The sequence below is a fragment of the Ranitomeya imitator genome, chromosome 2, assembly GCF_032444005.1.
Source record: "Ranitomeya imitator isolate aRanImi1 chromosome 2, aRanImi1.pri, whole genome shotgun sequence".
NCBI classification, from domain to species: Eukaryota; Metazoa; Chordata; class Amphibia; order Anura; family Dendrobatidae; genus Ranitomeya; species Ranitomeya imitator.
Window position 1 is genome coordinate 514207800 of NC_091283.1, and position 14347 is coordinate 514222146.

A 14347-nucleotide genomic window follows, 5' to 3' on the forward strand; every position below is an offset into this window, starting at 1 on the left:
GCTTTACTGACAGAAGCCCATTTGTTATGTGACAGAAGCCTACCTGATGGACACCCACTTGTGGTATTACAACCCTTCACCTGACAGAAACCCACATGTGATACCACAGGCCTCCTTCACCTGACAGAAACCCACCTGTGATATCACACCAGCTACTTGAAGGGCACCTATTTGTGATGTCACAGCCTTTCTCCTGACAGAAACCCACATGTGATACCACAGGCCTCCTTCACCTGACAGAAACCCACATGCGATACCACAGGCCTCCTTCACCTGACAGAAACCCACCTGTGATATCACACCAGCTACTTGAAGGGCACCTATTTGTGATGTCACAGCCTTTCTCCTGACAGAAACCCACATGTGATACCACAGGCCTCCTTCACCTGACAGAAACCCACATGCGATACCACAGGCCTCCTTCACCTGACAGAAACCCACCTGTGATATCACACCAGCTACTTGAAGGGCACCTATTTGTGATGTCACAGCCTTTCTCCTGACAGAAACCCACATGCGATACCACAGGCCTACTTCACCTGACAGAAACCCACTCTTGATGACATACCAGCTTACCTGATAGAAACTCACTTATGATGTCACACCTCTTCACCTGCCAGAAACCCCCTTGGGAGGTCATGATGGCTTCCTTGACAGAAATGAATGAAAGCCACCTATGATGTCGTAGCTTTTCAACTGACAGATATTTGCAGTGACAGCAGCTCACCTGATAGAAATTCAATTCTGATAGCAAAGCTGTTCACTTGACAGAAACAGAGTTGAATTTGAATGTTTTAACATCCCTCAAAGGTATTCTATGGGCTTATAGGGGTACAATTTGTAAAATAAAAAAAAGACAAAGCAGGAAAAAATAAAAATTAAAAGAAGAAAACCACTACCATCCTGTACTGCTATTTCTTGCCCTGCTCCTGTTGGGGAAAAAAAACATATCTTTCAATCATTTGTGTATTTATAACAGAACAAGAATCACAATTTAAAATTTATTTTAGCAGTACTTTGTGCTTTTTAAATAAAATGAGAAAACGTGAACTACAAATATGTATTTCCTTTTTTCTCTTTATTTCATCTATCAGTAAAGAATATACCGTAGATATAAAAAATACATAGAAATTTGGACTCTTGTACCAAAATTAAAAAAAAAAGACAAAATTATTTTAATATATGTATGAGAGTAAAAACCTAGAATAAAATGGACCGAGGCTTTGTGTACTTTACATCCTTTTAAATTCTGGTGAAGTCCCTAAGTTTTTATAGCAGAAGATGCTTCAGTGAAAAGAGCAGCAATGTTTTTCTTGCGGAGTCATTTTTGGCATCACTCCGGTCTGCTTTTGCATCTGCTTTTACGTCAGAATTTTATTTTACTTGTATTTCTGAAATATTACCTGCTTGAAAAATGATCAGGTTTCTTCTTTGAACCACTTTGCATTGTTGGAAACTAAGGGAATCTGTCAGTTGGATTTCACCCCTTCAAACTATATGCAAATATAGCTCTTTCAAAGACAAATCCAGCAATACGTTTACATGGCCAGTCAGTTCCTCCATTGCTGAGAAAACAGTATTTGAATTGATATGCAAATGAGAATATACAGTTATATGAAAAAGTTTAGGCACCCCTATTAATCTTAAGCTTAATGTTTTATAAAAATTGTTTTTTTTGCAACATATATTTCAGTTTCATATATCTAATAACTGTTGGACACAGTAATGTTTCTGCCTTGAAATGAGATTTATTGTACTAACAGAAAATGTGCAATCTGCATTCAAACAAAATTTGACAGGTGCATAAGTATGGGCACCTCACCAGAAAAGTGACATTAATATTTAGTAGATCCTCCTTTTGCAAAAATAACAGCCTCTAGTCGCTTCCTGTAGCTTTTAATGAGTTCCTGGATCCTAGATGAAGGTATTTTTGACCATTCCTCTTTACAAAACAATTCCAGTTCAGTTAAGTTTGATGGTCGCCGAGCATGGACAGCCCTCTTCAAATGATCCCACAGATGTTCAATGATATTCAGGTCTGGGGACTGGGATGGCCATTCCAGAACAGTGTAATTGTGCCTCTGCATGAATGCATGAGTAGATTTGGAGCGGTGTTTTGGATCATTGTCTTGCTGAAAGATCCATCCCCTGCGTAACTTCAACTTTGTCACTGATTCATGAACATTATTGTCAAGAATCTGCTGATACTGAGAGGAATCCATGCGTCCCTCAACTTTAAGAAGATTCCCGGTGCCGGCATTGGCCACACAGCGCCAAAGCATGATGGAACCTCCACCAAATTTTACTGTGGGTAGCAAGTGTTTTTCTTGGAATCCTGTGTTTTTTGGCCGCCATGCATAACGCCTTTTTGTATGGCCAAACAACTCAATCTTGGTTTCATCAGTCCACAGGACCTTCTTCCTAAAAGAAATTGGCTTCTCCAAATGTGCTTTTGCATACCTCAGCCGACTCTGTTTGTGGCGTGCTTGCAGAAACGGCTTCTTTCGCATCACTCTCCCATACAGCTTCTCCTTGTGCAAAGTGTGTTGTATAGTTGACCGATGCACAGTGACACCATCTGCAGCAAGTTGATGCTGCAGCTCTCTGGAGGTGGTCTGAGGATTGTCCATGACTGATCTCACCATTCTTCTTCTCTGCCTTTCTGATGTTTTTCTTGGCCTGCCACTTCTGGCCTTAACAAGAACTGTACCTGTGTTCTTCCATTTCCTTACTATGTTCCTCACAGTGGATATTGACAGGTTAAATCTCTGAGACAGCTTTTTGTATCCTTCCCCTGAACAGCTATGTTGAATAATCTTTGTTTTCAGATCATTAGACAGTTGTTTTGAGACGCCCATGATGCCACTCTTCAGAGGAGATTCAAACAGGAGAACAACTTGCAAGTGGCCACTTTAAGTAGCTTTTCTCATGATTGCATACACCTCGCTATGAAGTTCACAGCTCAATGGGGTTAGAATACAAAAAAAGTGCTTTAGTAAGTCAGTAGTAGGTAGGAGTATTTAAAATAAGAAAATGATAAGGGTGCCCATACTTATGCACCTGTCAAATTTTGTTTAAATGCAGATTGCACATTTTCTGTTAGTACAATAAACCTCATTTCAAGGCAGAAAAATTACTGTGTCCAACAGTTATTAGATATATGAAACTGAAATAGCTGTTGCAAAAAAAACTAATTTTATAAAACATTAAGCTTAAGATTAATAGGGGTGCCCAAACTTTTTCATATAACTGTAGATATTAAGACTCTGTCACTCCAGCTCTATTCCCTGCCCTGCTCAACGCCACCTGCTTCAGCTTCTATGCTGTCTGACTTCAGGAAAAAGAGGAGTCAATAAAGAGGAGGCGGTGATGGGCTAGGAATAGAGCTGGAGTGATAGAGACTTAAGATCTACCATAGTCCTTCAGCCTTATTTGCATATCATTTCAAAAACTGCTTTCTTAGGCTAGGTTCCCATTGCGTTAATGGGAACGCGCTAACGGACAGCGTTGCAGCACGGCGAAATTAACGCCATTCACGGCAATGGGAACGCGCAGCACTAGCGCGTGCCATGTTCGGCACGCGCTAGCGACGCGCCGGTGTTTCCTGGCGCGCCGCGGACGCTGCTTGCAGCGTCCGAGGCGCGCCCGCGGTTCGTTCCCCGCTCTCGCAGATCGGGGATCTGCGCAAGCGGGGACGTTACCGCGACCCCGGGACGCGGCCCCGTTAAAAACATTGCGTTAGCGCAATCCGCTAGCGCTAGCGCTAAACGGATTGCACTAACACAATGTGACCCTAGCCTTAGTCATGTGAAGGTATTGCTGGACTTGTCTTTAAAAGAGTTACATGCACAAATAAATAATTTGAAGGTGAAATCCTGCTCTCAGTTTCTCTTTAAGGCCATGTTCACACAGTGCGTTTTTTACCGCGGAAACGCAGCGGTTTTGCCGCTGCGGTTTCGCGGCTGTTTTCCATGCAGGGTACAGTACACTGTACCCTATGGAAAACAGGACCCACTGTGCACATGGTCCTGAATTGAAAAAAAAAAAACGCACTGATTAGCTGCGGTAAAAAAGAAGTACCATGTCACTTCTTTTTGTAAAACATCAGCGGTTCTGCACCCATAGACCTCCATTGTGAGGTCAAACCCGCAGTAAAACCCGCAGATCAAAAATAGATCTGCGGGTTTTATTGCGGTTCGTGGGGCAGAACCGCTGCAGCAGGAAGTGCGGGGAAGCGGGCGGAAGTGCGTGGGTGGAGTGTGGCTGCCCCGATCCCACCCCCCCATGCTCCGATGCCCCTCCCCCGTGCTCCGATGTCACCCCCCCCCGTGCTCCGATGCCCCCCCCCCCGTACTCCGATGCCCCCCCCGTGCCCTAATCTCCCCCCCTTATACTTACCCGGCCTCCCGGTGTCCGTCCGGCCGTCTTCTCCCTGGGCGCCGCCATCTTGCAAAATGGCGGGCGCATGCGCAGTGCGCCCGCCGAATCTGCCGGCCGGCAGATTCGTTACAAAGTGCATTTTGATCACTGAGATATAACCTATCTCAGTGATCAAAATAAAAAAAATAGTAAATGACCCCCCCCCCCTTTGTCACCCCCATAGGTAGGGACAATAAAAAAAATAAAGAATTTTTTTTTTTTTTTTTCACTAGGGTTAGGGGTAGGGGTAGGGGTAGGGTTAGGGGTAGGGTTAGGGTATTTTCAGCCATTTTAACCCTAAAAAAATTCCTAGAAAACACACAGACTCTGGCTAGAAAACTGCATCAAAAAACGCATCAAAAAAGGACCAAAAAAAGGACCTGCGTTTTCTGCCAAGAGCTGCAGTTTTTTAAAAAACAGTCCTGAAAAAAAAAGGATGGAAATCAGGAACGTGTGAACATACCCTAAGACTATGTGTCAAATATCCCCAATTAAAATGGGGTAAACACTATTATTACTACATGATCAGGACAGGTTTTCTGACTTTAAATGTAAACTAAAAATGTTCCTGTTCTCGGACACCAAGTTGGAAGAAAATTCACGTATATGGGTTTTGTTGCATATTTGATGCATTTTTGTGTGTGACCTTTGTACAAAACTGCACTTAGCGTCTTATGGTTTACGTGTGTACAAAGTTGGTGCATGTAGTGATGGTGGCGTGGACAAACAGGTATTGTAATCTAGCTCTGGCTGGTTCATGATAATGACCGAATAATACATTTGTAGATTGCTGTTCAGTTGCTCGTGTTCGGTTCCCTGGCAGGTCTCAGGCGTTGCTCCATCTACGCACAGTGAGACTGGACAGAGAAGGGATCACAACACTGAAGAATCTGGAGGTAGTGAAGGAGGTACACAGCCTGTACCTACAAGAGGTAATCTCATACCTGATATCTGCACAGGGGTGTAGCCAGCCATATGACAAGATTCCTGATACAGACAATTTTTTTTCTTTTATTCTTACACCCACTTGGTTTAGCTTCAGATGACATATTGCGTATTTAGGAATGAAGCCAGGATCCAAGTCATAACCTGTCTCATAGGAGGAGACCATCCACTGCTACAAGCTATGCAGTGCTTTCATTGTGACTTCTGCCCAAAGGATACTATGTTAATAGCTTCCTCCTTATTGTTTGGCTTATTGCTACATAGAGAACCTTTCTATAAAAATTACTTACTGACATACGAAGGTAATGCTAGGCAAAATGCCAGCGGTATATTAGTATCTTTCTTTGGCAGTTTTTGGAACTTGTACTCTTCTGATACTCCATTACACCGTCACATACATGTGTACACTGCGTTATAAGAGATTTGACTGCCTTACATGTTCTTTTAAGGTTCCATACACATTTGATTACAGTAAGCCAACCTAACGTTGGAACCGATTAATCATCTAATGTGTATGGGGGTCTCCTAAATTTGGGGGAACATAAGAATTGGGCAGTTTGAAATCTTATGCCTGATCATTTTTTTTTCTCCTGGAAGATAACTCATCTGCGGTGTATAACTAAGTCTTAAATGTAACCTGTCAGCAGGTTTTTGTACCCCAAACTAATATCATCTATGTTAAGTCACTGCGGTGCCATCAGCAATATTTTATCAATATGTATTTTCTGTCATTCCATGAGGGGAGTGTGCAGGTCTGTAGTCCACCTCTCGTAACGTCCTCCGGACCTGGAATGGCTGCACTTCCACAAGATTTCGGGCAAGAAAGCAGTTAACTGCGAGTATAGAGTGACCTTACAGTCAGTGACAAGAGCCAGCGATAAGCGGGGAGAGAGGCTGGAGAGTTGTAGGTCCAAGTCTGAACCCCCTAAACTTGTAACTCATTGGCCTAAAAATTGGACAAGGAATTTCACTGAAACAGAAAAACAGGTTGCTAAAACAAAGGTGTGCATTTATTCATCATTCTAGCGACTTCACACAGAGATTAGTTTGCGGTACAAAAAACCTACTGACAGGTTCACTTTAATGTGGCCATGCAAATTAGATGGAACATAGATGGAGCAAAAACCATTGAACGAGTGATCGACTGTTAAGCTTTCAGAGCGATAAACACATTTTAGTCCATTTTGGCTGTAGCATTAGGCCATACATGTTTAGTGACACCTAGCGAAGAATGAACAAGCCTTCTGGAAATGACCAGAGAACATTCTGGGAATGTTCTTACACAAAAATCTTTTATGCCATGACTAGACAAACATTTTATTATCTCTTGACTTCTTTCTAGACCATGATGGTCTGTCATTGGTCAGCTCATACATTCATTGTTAAATTTCACCCAATGAATGATCACTTTGGTCAAATTTAAAGTGATGTTTACAGGCCGCCTCTTCACTGGAAGCACATGAACACTTGGACCAATTCAGTTTTACCGAACAGTAATCTACGGTGTACAGACACCTTATGTTTATATTTTGCTATACTGAATATTAGCTTTTACTGTAGAATCGGATTTTAGTTAGTGAGCACTGATGCCGTTTTACATTATGACATGTCATGTGATCATACGTTTTCATTTTTTAAGAATCTAATAAAGAAGATTGAAAATATAGATGTTCTCAAGAATCTGTGGTGAGTGTCCATCTAATGGTTATTATGATCCTGATAATAAGACTTTCATCTGTTTCAGCAAACCTGAAATTTGGCTTTCAGTGTCTAAGCTGACGGCATCTGAATATTTCCATCTCTGAACGCACTTCATTGGTCACTACGTTTAATACTATCCTTCTACTTCCTGTTGGCACATGGACTTTACAAGCAATAGACTGACACAGACCCTACTGAATTGCATTGATATATTTAAAGGGGTTTTCCCTACAAACAAAGTTATTTAATCAGCATTTTAATCAATAGATCTTTTTCATAATAATTTCAACAATTGGATGTTTTTTTTTTAAATGTTCCTGTGCTGAGATAATCTTATAAATGTGCCCCTGCTGTGTACTGTGTAATGGCTGTGTCTGACCGTACAGGAACCTGGTCTGATTATACCACAGCTCCTGGGTAGGGAGGCAGAAAAAGAGAGTATAGACATTGTAGCAGGAGATTGCAGCCGATTCTTTCTTTGAAGATTGCTTAACAGGCAGTAAAACGTTTTGCTGCAAAAAGAATCAGCTGTGATCCCATGCTGTCCTGTCTGTATACTTTTTTGCTTCCTCCCTTCTCCAGGAGCTGTGGTATGATCAGACCATGTTCCTGTACGGTCAGACACAGCCATTACACAGTACACAGCAGGGGCACATTTATAAGATTCTTGGTTTAGGAATTTTTTTCCTAATATATCCAATTGTGGAAATTATTATTCCAAGATCTATTGAATAAAATGTACTTTGTTTGTGGGAAAATCCCTTAAATGAGCATGTTGTCATCAGGGCAAAGGTCATTGTAGGGAAGGGGGAAATAAGCCATTGTGAGCTTTAATCAGGTATTTGTAAAGGGGGATTACTTTGTCATCTACTTTATATAAATGTTACATTTCATTATAATCCTGGTTGTGATGATAAGCGAGACTGCTAAAAAGGTAGGTACAGAATAGGAAATATCAATCTAGTATTAGGGTGAGTGGCCTATATACAACTTATTTAATATATATATACACACAACATTATATATATATATATATATATATATATATACACTGTATTGTGCAAAAGTTTTAGGCAAATGTAAAAAAGATGCTGCAACAATAAAACCTTAAAATTAGTGTTAATTGTTTAATTTTAGCAATAAACAAATTGCACTTTGAGTGGATAAAAGAGATGTGTAATCAACAATTGATGTGACCATCCTTTGCCACCAAAACTGCTTTAATTATATTAGGTACACTTACAAAGTTAGGTATTTTGTAGGATTAGTCAAGTGTATGCGTAACCAAGTATACCAAACAGGTGATAAAATGATGATCTTTATTATGTAATTGGAAACACAGTCATTAACTGAAACAAAAACTTAAAACTGAGTGAGGAACACCCAAACTCTACCACTAAAAAGCTGTACCTGTGGCAGCTTCATGTCTCAGATCATACATCAAGGCAAGACTGAGCACAGCAACAAGACACATACTGCATCAGCAAGATCTTTCCCAGGCTAAGATTTCAAAGCAGGCTGGGGTGTCAGGATGTGCTGCTTATCTGTTTTGAAGAAGCACCAAGAAATGGGCAGGGTTGAGAACTATAGACGCAATGGTTGGCCAGGGAAACTTAATGTAGCAGGTGAAGGACACATATTTTTCTTGGAAATCGAAAGATGTCCCACAGTGCCAGAACTGGCAGCAGCCAGTTGGAAACAGGTACAATTATCTACTGCCCGGAGCAGTCTGGCCAGAATTGGCCTTCAAGGAAGAATTGTGGCCAAAACCCAAATCTTCGACATGGAAACATGGCCAAGTAACTCAACTATCCATGAAAACATAGCAAAAAAAGATACAGAAAAATGAAGCAGGTTCTCTGCACTGAGGAGTCAACAGTAAAAAATATGTGGCTGTAGCAGAGGGCAGTTTGTTTTCCGAAGGACTAAGGAGCGATACAGCTGTTCACAGCGTAGAGTTTTATCATACGATTATTAGGTTCTGTAGAAGGACGTAGATCTGGGGATTTATTATGATGGAATATAGGCTGAACTGGATGGACAAATGTCTTTTTTTCGGCCTTACTAACTATGTTACTATCAATATTGTATCAATGAGTGTCTGCAGCAGTGAAGCATCGGGGAGGTTTCTTTCAAGTTTGAGGCTGCATTTAAAGAAAAAATGAAGTTGGGGATTTGGTCAGGATTAATGGTCTTCCTATTGCTGAGAAACACAGGCAGATACTTGTCCATCATGCAATGCCATCAGGGAAGCATCTGATTTGGCTCCAAATTTATTGTGCTGTGGGACTATAGATCCAAACATACAGCCAATGTCAAAAAGAATTATCTTTAGAATGAAGTAGAACAAGATCTTCTGAAATTGATGGTATTGTCTAGGATTAAGCGAATAGACAAAAGGTTTTGCATAAGTTTACATTCACAGAAAATCTATGGTTAGTTCTCCAAGATGAATATAAACCAATGCGCCACAAATTTTTTTTTACCTCCATTTCACGTTTCTTAATTTAATCATTAGTTACCTGGATTTTTATGGTTATACTTGAGCACTTTCCATTTATTTGGTGCCTTGTAGCACAATGTTTTATATTAATTTTTGTTCCATGTGTTATTCTAGTATTCTTTTTGACAGGGGTATACCTTTCCATCTTCTGCTCAATTTTCTGACCAAATTTAAATTGGAACGTGTAGTCGCTGGTGTTCATTATAGTTCTCCAAGATGTTTGGATCAACCTACTGTGCAAGTGTATCTAGAAGAATTAATGCTGTTCTGAAGGCAAAGCAAAGTATGGTTATACCAATTATTAATTTCATTTAGATTGCTCTTTTGTTCATTCACTTTCCATTTTGTTAATAGCTAAAAATAAACTATCAACACTTCTATTTTTGAAAGAATTCTTACTTTGCAGCATTTTTTCCACAACTTTTGCACGGTCCTTATATATTTGCCTATGACTAGACTAGTAAACAAAGTGCCACTTATCATTGAATTTGTAGTGTCTCAATGTGATCTGGAAACATCTGACATAAGGAAGCTTAGGGAATGCTGACTCCTATTGAAGGGGCCCAATTATCTAATACCTCCTAACAGTACCGTCGTCACCACCTAGGCAAGTGCTGAGGCCCTGAGCAAGTGGGGGGCCCACTCACCGTCGGGGACACCGGTACGTTATGGGGCCCGTGAGTCGGGGGAGCCCGGTGCCAGCACCCGCGAGTGGCCCACTCCCTGCTTGCTGAGGGCCCCTGCGCTTGCAACACTTACCTCTCCCTCTTCCTGCGCAGCTTCGGTATCTTTCGCATCTCCTGACTACTGTGCTCCCTCTGCACTGAGCAGTCACAGTGCAGAGAGCCAGAAGACGGCGATGCTGAGAAGTCTGGACCTGCTGCCAGAGAGGAGAAGTATTTCATTTTTCTCTATGGAGCAATATATGTGGCCCATACTATTGGAACATTATATGGGGCCCTGTATGGAGCCCATTCTTCTGTATGGAGCAATATATGAGGTCCATTCTTCTGTATGGAGGAATATATGGGGTCTATTCTTCTGTATGGAGCAATATTTGGGGCCCATTCTTCTGTATGGAGCAATACGTGGGGCCCAGTATTCTGTATGGACCAGTACATGGAGCCCAGTATTCTGCATGGAGCATTATGTGGAGCCCATTATTCTGTATGGAGCTTTATGAGGCCTCTTATTTGCATGAAGCAATATATGGGGCTCATTATACTGTTTGGAGGACTCTGTGGTGCCCATAATACTATATGGAAGACTACACTGTCCAGTCTAAAATGAGAACTTTTGAATCCCCAGGGCATGCACTGCGAGGATATAGATCACTCAAAATGTAAGACGTAAATTAAATTGCTGGCATTGTACCATATATTTCTCTGCCGTATTTGTGCATTGTGAATCATGATATCTGTTAAAGGGGACCACTGAGACACTTTCGTCCAGGGCCAACAAAAATCTGGAGCCGGCCCTGCCATCTACTGTAGATCATGTAATAATTGTTTGATATATTAATGATATTACTTTTAAGCATGGTTCTGAAACTCTACACTTATTTTCAAGCTTCCTTAGTCTTTCTTGGAACAAAGTGGAGGAAATCCAAAATATCCAAAGTTTGACAAATCTACAGTTCTTGGACATATCCCATAATTTGATTAGGAAGCTTGATGCACGTGAGTCAGTCAAAATTTCCACTCTCATGTCTAAAAAGTATACATCAGATGTCGAATAGCATTTCTTACAAGTAGCTGTTTTTTTTTCTCTGTACAGGTGAATTACCTCAAAGTCTTGTTATCTTGAACCTCACTGGAAATCCTTGCACCAAGGCAAAAAACTACAGGTGACCTAAATCCATAACTAGGCTGTGTGGCGCAAGACACATCCTTGAAGACGTGGTTTTAAGAAACAGCACCACTCTTGTCTGTGGGTTGTTTCTGGTATTGCGGCTAATCTCAATTTTATTACTAAAGATGATCTGCAATTCCAAATTCAGTGCATGGACAATAGTGCTGCTGTAAAAGAAAAAGAAAAAATAATAAGGTTACTTTTCTAATCTCATGCTACTTAAAAGAAAACCCTTCACAAAATATATACCTTCAACTAGGAACTTTATTTTTGTGAATAAACGTGTAAAATAGGGTAGGGAGTTTTTTATTTCAAGTAAATGACTTTATTCTTGCTCTGTCTTTATTACAATCTGGCTATGGGTTTAGTAATAGGGGGTGTCTTATTGACACCTCTCCATTACTAACCACCTGTAACCAGAGCAAGTGGGAAGAGCGGGCCAAAGAGCCAGAATTGGTGGATTAAATAGATGCACCTTTTCTGGGGTTCCTGCGGGCTCCTATTTTTAGACTGGAGAGGGTCAATATCCATGGCCCCTTCCAAGTCTGAGAATACCAGACTCCAGCTGTCTGCTTTAGCTTGGCTGGTTATCAAAAAAAAGGGAGGTGAGGACCTCACTTTTTTTTTTTATTTATCTAAATTAAAATATATGGCATGGGAACCCATCTATTTTTGATAACGAGCCAGTACCAAACCGACAGCTGGGGGTTGCAGCCTGCAGCTGTCAGCTTTACCTGCACCGGTTCTAAAAAAAAAAAATAGAGAGGGGAACCCACTCCATTTTTTTCTATTTATTTCACAGGCATCTGATGATGAGAGTAGTACTAACCTTTTTACCGCCGGTCAGAGTTACTGACTGTCACATGACAGATGACAGCATGGGAACCACAGCACTCTGACCGGCGATAAGGAACTTACCACCTATTAGAGCCGCCGGTGTTTCTCACACTGTCACACAGATGCCAGCGTAGGAAACATCTGATGTTCGGGCTGCCGAACCTGAACCTGACTACCCGGAGAAGTCAGTGTTCAGGGTCCGTGCACGGGCACTATGTTCGGTACGGACCCCGAACTTTACTGTTTGGATTTACCCATCACTAGCTATGACATCCATTTCTAACTTGCTTGTTTGTTTTTTTGTATTTAGACAGAAAGTGCTAGGGGCCTTACCTGTCCTTCAACAACTGGATGGAGAGACTGGAAAAGACACTGCACATCACAACAGTGACAATAAGGAAGAGCAGGATGGAAGTGATAGTGATGACAGTGATGAGACAAGTCTGCCCTTTGATGTTTCAGGTATGGCAAGCTGTCTCAGGGTCATATCCAGATATTTACAGCCCATTAACACTGTGCCAATAATCGGGAATGAGCATTCTTGTCCACTTGTTTTTTGATTGGCCTGTCTATCCAGGCTGGCAATCACCCAATGAACAGCAACATGATATTTAAGCTTGCTTAAAAATCCTCCTTAGCAGCACATCGTCCTGTGTAAACAGTGCTGGCGAGAACAATGATATCCTATACTCACAGAATGATCAATTGTACTCTGCACATGGAAATGCGGTCGGCCTGTCTAAACTATTAAATGGCCGCCAATTGGCTTGTATGTACAGTCATGGCCAAAAGTATTAACACCCCTACAATTCTGTCAGATAATACTCAGTTTCTTCCTGAAAATGATTGCAAATACAAATTATTTGGTATTATTATCTTCATTTAATTTGTCTTAAATGAAAAAACACAAAAAGAATTGTCCTAAAGCCAAATTGGATATAATTCCACACCAAACATAAAAAAGGGGGTGGACAAAAGTATTGGCACTGTTCGAAAAATCATGTGATGCTTCTCTAATTTGTGTAATTAACAGCACCTGTAACTTATCTGTGGCACCTAACAGGTGTTGGCAATAACTAAATCACACTTGCAGCCAGTTGACTTGACATGGATTAAAGTTGACTCAACCTCTGTCCTGTGTCCTTGTGTGTACCACATTGAGCATGGAGAATAGAAAGAAGACCAAAGAACTGTCTGAGGACTTGAGAAACCAAATTGTGAGGAAGCATGAGCAATCTCAAGGCTACAAGTTCATCTCCAAAGACCTGAATGTTCCTGTGTCTACCGTGCGCAGTGTCATCAAGAAGTTTAAAGCCCATGGCACTGTGGCTAACCTCCCTAGATGTGGATGGAAAAGAAAAATTGACAAGAGATTTCAACGCAAGATTGCGCGGATGTTGGATAAAGAACCTCGACTAACATCCAAACAAGTTCAAGCTGCCCTGCAGTCCGAGGGTACAACAGTGTAAACCCATACTATCCGTCGGCATCTGAATGAAAAGGGACTGTATGGTAGGAGACCCAGGAAGACCCCACTTCTTACCCCGAGACATAAAAAAGCCAGGCTGGAGTTTGCCAAAACTTACCTCAAAAAGCCTAAAACGTTTTGGAAGAATGTTGTCTGGTCAGATGAGACAAAAGTAGAGCTTTTTGGGCAAAGGCATCAACATGGAGTTTACAGGAGAAAAAAAGAAGCATTCAAAGAAAAGAACACGGTCCCTAAAGTCAAACATGGCGGAGGTTCCCTGATGTTTTGGGGTTGCTTTGCTGCATCTGGCACTGGACTGCTTGACCGTGTGAATGGCTTATGAAGTCTGGAGACTGCCAACAAATTTTGCAGCATAATGTAATGCCCAGTGTGAGAAAGCTGGGTCTCCCTCAGAGGTCATGGGTCTTCCAGCAGGACAATGACCCAAAACACACTTCAAAAAGCACTAGAAAATGGTGTGAGAGAAAGCACTGGAGACTTCTAAGGTGGCCAGCAATGAGTCCAGACCTGAATCCCATAGAACACCTGTGGAGAGATCTAAAAATGGCAGTTTGGAGAAGGCACCCTTCAAATATCAGGGACCTGGAGCAGTTTGCCAAAGA

At 41.4% G+C, this 14347-nt stretch overlaps 1 protein-coding gene across 1 annotated transcript in view; it reads left to right on the forward strand.

Moving 5' to 3' along the window:
- LRRC46 (leucine rich repeat containing 46) overlaps positions 1-14347 on the forward strand; it is a 30642-nt gene that overhangs the window by 14611 nt on the left and 1684 nt on the right. Inside the window, exons 3-7 of the mRNA XM_069751720.1 lie at positions 5243-5351; positions 7004-7050; positions 11138-11247; positions 11345-11414; positions 12567-12718. Coding sequence (XP_069607821.1) covers positions 5243-5351; positions 7004-7050; positions 11138-11247; positions 11345-11414; positions 12567-12718 — 488 coding nt within the window. The remainder of the gene's footprint in view (positions 1-5242; positions 5352-7003; positions 7051-11137; positions 11248-11344; positions 11415-12566; positions 12719-14347) is intronic.